Genomic DNA, 9,359 nt, shown 5'->3' on the forward strand with positions numbered 1-9,359 from the left:
TATACAATAGAGTTGGCTGCAGAAGACAGGATTGAAAGGCATGAAGAGAGGGGGAAGAACAGGCCATCCTTCCAAGTGCTTGGGCCATCTGTGTACTGACTTTTCACAGTTGACTCATCCCTCTGCCCCAAAAATGTGTGTTAAATTGAAAATGAAGCATGATTTCCAAATACACTAGTGGAGAGCTTACTACATAAGGGAATCCTGGGGCAAATGCATGTGATGGAAATACATGGAGGTCTTTCCCATTTCAAGACCTTTAGGCCTGCTCTTCCCATGGCCTGGTTCATTCACCTGGTTCACTCCTGTCATCCTGCATGGCTCAGTTTCAGTGTCTTTCCCAAGGAGGCATTCCCAGGCCAAAAGATTAATTAGCTATTTCTCTCCCCATGACATATTCTCAGAGCATCTGTGCCTCTACCTTTTACACTGTTCTCAACTGTATCTAAATGATTATTTCCTGCCTGTTTATCTGTCTACCACAGTAGACCATAAAATCCAGGAAGATACAAACCATGTATATCCTCACTTATCACCTAGCAAGGGCCTGGCACACAGCTGGTGTTTGAAGAATACTTTTGCACCAATAAACCACCCTGTCTTGCATTTGCTATTTGTTATTGTGTGGGTTTCCTAAACCACAGCCAACCTACTTCAGCAGGTTGTGAATTACAGGCCATCTGACGACCTGTGCAGATCTGGAAAGGAAGAGCTGCATCTTTGGAGAGAAGAACAAAGGTCTGGCCAATCCAACTAATATATATTTTCCTGTTGGTTCTAATGCCAAATTTTGGGCTTAGCAACTGCCAGAATGCCAGCAAGAAGCATTTGCTAGACCCTGCAGGCACTTCTCCAAGGACAGTGACGCCAACATTATACAAAACTAAGATCAGGTTGTAGGTACCAGATGTACAAAGGGTCCAGGGAAAGCCATGGTAACAGGTAGGGTGGCTGGATCGTTTGCCTCAAAATGAACCCTTTCTAGGTCCCTGCCCATAAATCCAGTTTGGGACCACTCTGCAGGGCAAGATGAGGTTTTTTACCTCTTGAGATGGGCTGGAGGCAACTGGATTGGAGCTTAATATTGTAAGTGGCAGCAGGTAGCACTTAGTCAGCATAACAGGACTCCCAAAATACAATGAAAGTTCTCCTGTGCCAGGAGCTGCAACTAGAAAATAAAAGAGACTGGGCCATATGGAACCTCATACAGGCTTCTAGACTGACAAAGAACAGTGTGAAGATAGGCTCAAGCATCATGGAACACCTCAATATGCTTCTAAGACACGAGACAGAAAGCAGCATCTACAGCTATGTGTCAACAGCTCTTTCACACTCACAAAGCAGAAATCACAAGAAGAGAGCCCTCTGGAAACGAATCCAAAGGGCATATACACCAGCCACTCAAATATCATGAGCCCCTGCTCTGTGACATGTGATCACTTGGAGAGGACAAATAATCTCACCCCAAAATTCCATGAAGCAGGTATTATTATTCCAGTTTTACAGATGAGGAAATTGGCACTTTAGCCAAAGACGCAAACTTACACCTACTGAGGCTGGACTGTGAAATCAGGCTAAGAGTCGGCATTTAACCATGCCATGGTTCAGCCTCAAAGGGCTTTTCATGGGTTCAGAGACTACTCAAATTATGAGGGAGCTGTGTTAACCTGTCATGGCCCCCCATCTCTCAATAGCATTCCGTCTGTATGTATCCACCATCATTTCCAATTACTAACAGAATGAGACATAGCTAGCTATTGGGGCTAATAGGACTCACTGCAGTCAGCTCTCTGCAGCAAACTCCCCTACCACAGGAAGTGTGGAACTTTCTAGTCTGGGATATTTCACTGATTTATTCAGTCATTTAAATTCATTCATTCACTGATCAGCTTCTATACTAGAATCTATGGTAAAGGTCTGGGAACACTGTTCTATACCACAGTGTACCCTAAAAAGAATTACAAAGTTGTGAGGTATGACTCAGTGATAGGGTTAGAATCCCCCCCAAAAAAATTTTCAAGGTGTATGATATCCACTTATTAAAGACTAAGCACCTGTGCCTGCCATGTTCCTAAAAGCTTTTCTTCCCCAGGGGCTGATCCAAGAGGTGTGCTTGGGATGCAATTCAAGTCAACAAATTGCTTTTTGACCATCTGCTGTGTGCAAGGCATGATAAGACTTAGGCTCTTACTTTGGGAAGCATCTAACTATTAAAGAAGCTATTACATAGATACATGCAGTTAGAAATTGAAGAATAATGCATAAAAGCACTACAGGAGTTGATGTTAATAAAACAATACCCTCCATTTATTATTTATTAAGCCAGATACTGTTCTGAAAGTACCACATGCATTAACCAACATACTCTTCATGACAACTTTGTGAGCTTGGTTGACACAGTGAACATGGACTGGCATTTGTCTTTCAGGTCATTCCCCTTAAGGAATGACCTCTACCACAGTTAAATTGTGAGACCCACTGGGGCCCCCTCCACCACTGGAGCCCCAGCACTGGGCATGGGATCCATGGACAATCAGCATAGTCAACCATCTTAGCCAAAGTGATTGGCTAAAGAACAGCTATGTAGCATAGATAAATGTGACAGTTCTTAGTTCTGGGACTTTGGCACTGCTGAGACATAAAAACTACATGATAATGTAAATTAGTAGTTGCCACAAGCCACAATATGGAACTAATCAGCCTGAACAAAATCAGCAGAGGAGAAATAAAGATGAGGGACAGAAGAGAATGACAGACACACACACACAAACCCCTCAAGTTTCATGACATAACTTGAAGCCCTGGATGCAGCCCTATAGAAAGCCAAAAGTTAACAGAATTTTCAATTACACATAAGTTTTCTCTCCCCATTAAGTCAACTTGGAATAGATTTCAGTCACTTAGGATCTAGAATTCTCACCAATAGGATACTATTGTACCCACCAACAAGGAATCAGAAGCTCAGACAGGATAAATAACCTGAGTCTGCTTTAAATTAACTGCATAAGGGACCAACAGATGGTGTAATGGTTGCTGACCTCTTATGTAGTTGACTGCAGTTTGAGTCCTGGTCCCAGCAGCTTAAAACTCATGCCAGGCATGTGTGTGTATATGCCCAAAATCCCAAGAGAATGAAGGAGAAGGGATTGTTGCATGGCTGTCCCCCCGGAGGGTAATGTCTTGCTTTCTGTCTTTCTGAAGAGCACATGTGCCCTATAGCAAAATCTCTCCAAAAAAAATTAGCTGTGTAAGGTTCAGGGGAAGTGGTGTGTGTACATTCACAGCATTAACCTGACGGAGTGCCTGTCAATTCAATCGTTTAGGATGTATCTTTTTCTTCATTCACCAATGCCAAGGTGGGGACAGGTGAGTGGCGTTGCTATAGTTCCTTTTCTTCACAGCAGTTTTATTTCTCACTTACCTGCACACTAAGGGTGCAACCCTCTGGATCCCAGTTTTATGCAAGACCTATTAAGCTCTTTATTCTGAGCATCTCTCACTGATAGCATCCTACACTGGATGTAATAACTGTGAAAAAATACTTAAAACTTTGGGGAAATTATTTAACTGTTTATAGCAATGGGTGGAAGGGGTAATTATTCTCACCAGGGGAGACCAAGTGCTAACTTGAGGCTAAGGAATTTCCCACAGAACATATGGTCACCTCACTATAGGAAAGCTAAAAACAAGTCATTCTGAAAAGCATTGAATGTGTTTGGACTGAAATACATTATATTGAGCAAATGGAAAATAAATGATTATAAAATATTTAATTACTAATATTACTTTGTCTCCTCAAGCAAGATAAAATAGTTCAGTTAATGATTAGGCCCCACTCCTCCAAAGGAATATTATCATTCCAATTATCTTTTTGGGTTGGGGCCACATTGTGGTTTTGAAAATAGCCCAATCAGCATATAAGAATATGCTTATCTTCCCAGCAATGCCACACAGCTGAAGTACTATGGGGGCAGGGTTGGGAGAACCAAGAGAGGCAGGGAACACAGCCTGGGAAGATCACCAGGCGCAAGAAGCGCTACCATTCTTACCAGGCAAGACCCAACGGTTGTGTGGCAAGGGCGAACTGAAGGTAAGGACAAAGAAGACAAAAATGCTCTTAGGCTCATCAACTTCTAAACTGTCCCATTACAGAGATCCCCATGAAATAATTATTTCTATCAATGGTCATCTAGTACAAGCGATTTAAGATAGTGGGTTCATTAAAGAGAGTCAGGATCACAAACTCATTTAAGTCTCCTTGAACCTGTTTAATCAAAATGATTTTCTGTTACTCTCGATTACAAGCTGAGTTTCCGTGGTGACAGATTAATGACTGATCCACTAAGCCATACCACCTCTCTTGTCACCAGCCCCACTGACTGAGCTAGCCATTGTTCTATCAATAAGCCCCTCTTGCCCTTGAAACTCATTATAGCTGAGAAGTTAAGATCAAATGAGCAGATCAGATGCTCGCTGCCACCCTAGTTCTGCTACAGAGACCACCAAATCCCACAAAGTATGCGCCAGAAGGAAAAGGAGCACAGGCTGGTCCTTGTGCTCTCATTAGAATTACAAACTCAGGTCACTCAGGAGTAAGATAAATGCCAGCCAAGGCAACACTTCTGATTCTTCAGGCCTGGGAAAGGTAATTATCTTGGAGTTAAATGTCAAGGATCATTTCATATGTGCAAAAGGAAGAAAATGTCATGTTTGGTGTAAGCAACAATATTATTTTAATCAAATCAGAAGCTCATTATTAGGAGAAGAAAAGTCCTACACAAAAACGACCCTAACAATAAGCTGTGTCCACCTGGAATCCCATCTCAGTTTGTCTTAACCTTGGAATCCCATCTCAGTTTGTCTTAACCTAAGGCTCTTCGTTGATTGCCCACAGATGTAAAGCAAGCAAGACTAACTTGACATGTATTATCAATGGATGCTCATACCCAAAATCCATTCAGCTCTTGATTGGCTGCAGTGCACAGCAAAAGCCTGCAGTCAAACAGCCTAGTTCCAGCCCAGGCTCTTTGACATCCCAGTTCTGTACTTTTGGCCAACAAACGTAACTTCCCAGAAACACAGGATAATAATGGTACTTCTCTTATAGGGTTGTTATGACTATTAAATTAAATAATACATGGAAAGTACCTTAAACAATGTCTAGCACACTAAGTGCTCCATAAATGTTAACTAACATCTATTTCTGCAATGTTTTCATCTTTTAATTAAAACCAGCATGTATTGGAGCCAGTAGGTAGCATGGTGGTTAAGGCACTAGATTCGCGTATAGTTGACCTTGGTTCAAGTTCCAGATCCAGTGGCATGAAAATCACACTAGGCATGTGTGCATTGCCAAAATCCCGAGAGTGGAGGAGAAGGAACTGTGACACAACCATCCCCCTGGGAAGTGAATTCTCACTTTCTCTCTGTCTCTCTCCAATGATCACATATACCCTATTGCAAAAATTAAAAAAAAAAAAAAACACCAAAAAAAACATATTACCTTTTCTTTTTTTTTTTTTCTTTTGGAGAGGTTTTTGCTATAAAGTGCGTGCACTCGCCTGATAGACAGAGAGAGACAGAGAAATAGAAAGCGAGAAATCACCCCCCGGGGGGGGTGGCCACGCCGCAATCCCTTTTCCTCCATTCTCCTCTCAGGATCTTGAGCACACACGCGCACGCGCCTGGCCTGAGTTTTAAGCCACCAGGTCCGGGACTCGAACCATAGTCGACTACGTGGGAGTCCAGCGACATATCCATTACACTAACTGCTGGTCCCAAAAAAACATATTACCTTTTTAAGAAAGAAACATTTTTTAAAAATAAATAAAAAAGAACCATGTGACTGCCTAAGTTGAATGCTTTTGTTCAACAAACAAGAGGTTACATAAGAGAGGAGATTAATTTTATTTACAATATCTTATTTACCCTTATAGACCACTGCCTAGCACATGATAACAGTCAAATATGTATTAGAATACATGAATGTAAGAATGAACAGAAGAAAATTTTCCTTTCAATAATGGTTTCAGAAAGTCAAATGGTTTCCAAAATCAATCTGGACTCAGAAAAATTAGGAGAATAATTGTGGCATCTTGACCCCTCAACCTCAAACCATTGAAGAGTTACGTCATAGCAGCTGGAGATGGAAAATTATTGTACAACTTAATACAAACGTTTTCCCTCTTTATCTCCTCAATACTGGATTTGAGCAAAAGTCTGGGCCTCCATCTAGCTGAAGCACCTCAATTGTTAGCCTTTATAAAAGAATAATGCCCAAGCTAACAGAACAGACATATTTAGGAGCAATGTTATTTTTCTCCTGGTTTCATAATTCCAGGCAACAACCCACAGAATAGTTCTGAATGTTTTACTTCTGGCAAGGAGATAATGAGTACAACAACATGACACATTTCAAATCTACAAGCACAGACAGCCAGGTAATCTCTGGCAATGTCATAGTACACCCAACAATCTGGGGAGCATAAAGTATACATCCCACCATCATATCCATTTCAAAGTAGGCCCAATAATAAAAACTAACGGATACCATCAACTTTCTAAAAAAGAGCCATTATCTTTGAGCTTCCAGTTCAAAAATCCCTTCTAAATCTCTCCCCCTAACCCAAGTCCAACAAAGTGATGTCAGGGGGAAAGGCAAGAAGTTTTCTTTTGACAATGAGTGTAAAAAGTTGACAATCATCATAACAATAATCTTAAGATACAGTCTTCCAAAGTCTTCAACCAAACTTCAACCAAACAACTAAAACAATAGCAAAGAAGCTGGGGTTTGTCAACCTCAGGCAACACAAAGCCTGGTCTAGCAAAAATGATTACACTAGCTGAGAAACTGCAATACTACCTAAGGTTTTATTCATTATCCACTGAATAGCTGTTCAGAAAGCAACCATGTACCTCCTGGTCCCAGGAAACCCAGGCTTTGTGAGGTTATTCCAAGTAAATGACTGAACTGAAAACACTCAGACTTGCCCTAAAAGAGCATCTGGTCTATTTCACAACACTGTTTAGAGTTTAATGTCTTTTACTTATGTCTGAGCCACTAATAGTATCAGAAGGCTCCATGAAGCATATGAAATGTTTGATAATAGAAGATGTTTGGGAGTTTTTGAAAATTCTTAGACATTTTTAGTGGTACCCTGGATCAAATGATCATTTTTAATGTGCTTAAAATATTAGTTTAACACATAAAACTGCTCCAGAAGAAATAAATAAATAAATAAGCAGTGCATTTGAAATTTTCTTATGATCTAAACATTATAAGAATTGTTTGCTTAAAATGTGAATTCCCAGCACTCACCCCAGAGTATGCAATCAGAATCTTCAGGGGAAAGGACCTGAGTGCTATCATTTAACACATACCCTAAATGAGTTTCATTGGTCAGCTTTGAAAAAAACACTAAGGATAAAGAATGCCCCCACCACTCTTAAGAAAAAGTGAAAAATGAAGATAAGTCCATTTAAAAAAAATTTAAATCTAAAGAATTTAGGATATTATACTTATGATACACAAAGACTAGAAAACCTTGAACAAATCTGAAATCACAGTAGACCCTTCCACAGCCCAAAGACCCAACAAGTACAAATGCTCTCAATCTGCCCCAAGAGCCAAGGCATCTGCAACAGTGACCCTTTACATCTGAACCTGGCCTAAACCTCCTATTTCTAGCAGAGTTCAGTATCTGCCATATGTCAATTCTACCAAAAAGTAGTGATGATTAAAACAAAAACAAAATGCAAGATTATTCTACCCCATACGAGTCCATGAATAAAAGTTCCACAGTTTGGGCATCTTTTTCAGCCACAGGCACAGGTAGTCTACACAGACCTCCTTAGATCTGAGCAGAAGGGACATCAAAGATGGTTAACAGAGCAGGTAAGGAATGGGGCCAGGTGCAGCAGGACCTTCACTGGGGTGGGGGGGTGGGAAGAGCCACATCTGCTGCAAATCTAAGACCCCAGATAACCAATCAGTTCACTGAAGGTATCTGAAAGTCCCTTTCCAAGAGAAGAGACCCACTCTCTCCTGGCGTCCTACTAAGAGGATCAGAAAGAAGAGAGGTGAGGAAGCCTCCATTCAAGGCTATGACAACATCTACTTCTCAGAAAGGGAAGCTGGGACAGTGCTCTTCTGAAAACATCTGAGATTCATTCAATTCTCCAGACTCACTTTCTGCAAGGGCTGAGGACACTGGAAATAGAGTGAAAAAGAATCCAGTAGAGGAGCTGACCACACATCTCCCACCTCAAAAGAACCTGCTAACTATGCGCTGCAAGAACTAGGAACTCTGTAGTGTGAATTTTAAAAATCATGTTAAATATATATATATATCCTAAAACGGCTCCAGAAACAACAACAAAAATACATTTGAACATAGAAGCTTTTCTGTCTCTCTGCTGATACACCTTGGACATTTTCACAATATTTAAGGCCTCTAGGGACAGGAAGTCCTAGTGTCAAGTACTATAAAATATGGTACTTCCAAATCCCCGGGAAGGGCATAGCCCCTGCACCTGAGACAGCCTGTGAAGGAGCTGGCACTGGCTCCCACGCCCACAGCATAGAGGGGATGCCATCTGCTGGAAAGGCTGCACCAGGTGCCTCCTGCCTGGCATCCCCTAGGACCCACCTGGGGAGTGTAGCCAGCCTGGTGGCAGAAACAGCAGCACATGTGCCTCTGGGTGCCCAGAAACCGCTTTTTCCCTTTCTGGGGCTCCCCTTCAGGGCAGAGGCTGACTGCTGCTTTTTCCCTCCCCCAAAGACTCAGAGGGTCAAACCACCACCCTCCCCCCCACAGGTTATCAGGCCCATTGCCAGGACCCCCCTCAGTCCTCTTTTCCACAAGCGACATTGGGCTCCAGGCTCACCCCAAACCTAACCTGTCCACAGTGAATCTCTGACACCCTAGAGGAAATCCACATCACTGGGGCCCCAAGCAGGTTCTCTCCCTTCATGTCCTTAGGGGCACTCAGGAGCTTATGTGCCCCTCTCCCATCCCACAGCTGCCTGTGGCTCATGCCGCGGTTAGTGCTGTCACCTCCCCCAGTCCTACAAATTCACACACCTGTACCACAGGTAACAGGCAGAGCGTCAAGCCTTCGAAGTTCCCTTCAAAGTTCCTTTCGGGCTAGAGGCAGCCCAGGATCAGGATGGCAGGCCTCGCTGGGAGGTCTGCACCTGTCCCCCAGCTGACCCTCCTACTGGGACCACTTCAAAGCTCCCCACCCCTCCGCAGCCTTGCGGGGCCTGGCGGCGGCGGTACTCACGTCTCGAAAGCGGTTCCAATACTTGTCCCGGTCATACTGGGAGACGGTGCTCAGCCACTGGTCATTGTCTAGGT

At 42.7% G+C, this 9,359-nt stretch overlaps 1 protein-coding gene across 1 annotated transcript in view; it reads right to left on the reverse strand.

The window, feature by feature from the left end:
• The window catches only part of SPOCK1 (SPARC (osteonectin), cwcv and kazal like domains proteoglycan 1), a 603,884-nt gene that overhangs the window by 593,666 nt on the left and 859 nt on the right, over nt 1-9,359 (reverse strand). The window contains 1 exon segment of the mRNA XM_014592244.2: nt 9,286-9,359. This exon segment is cut by the window's right edge and continues 72 nt beyond it. Within this exon segment, the coding sequence (XP_014447730.2) occupies nt 9,286-9,359 (74 nt within the window).

The sequence above is a fragment of the Tupaia chinensis genome, unplaced genomic scaffold (genome assembly GCF_000334495.1).
Source record: "Tupaia chinensis unplaced genomic scaffold, TupChi_1.0 Scaffold000672_1, whole genome shotgun sequence".
Taxonomy (NCBI): domain Eukaryota; kingdom Metazoa; phylum Chordata; class Mammalia; order Scandentia; family Tupaiidae; genus Tupaia; species Tupaia belangeri.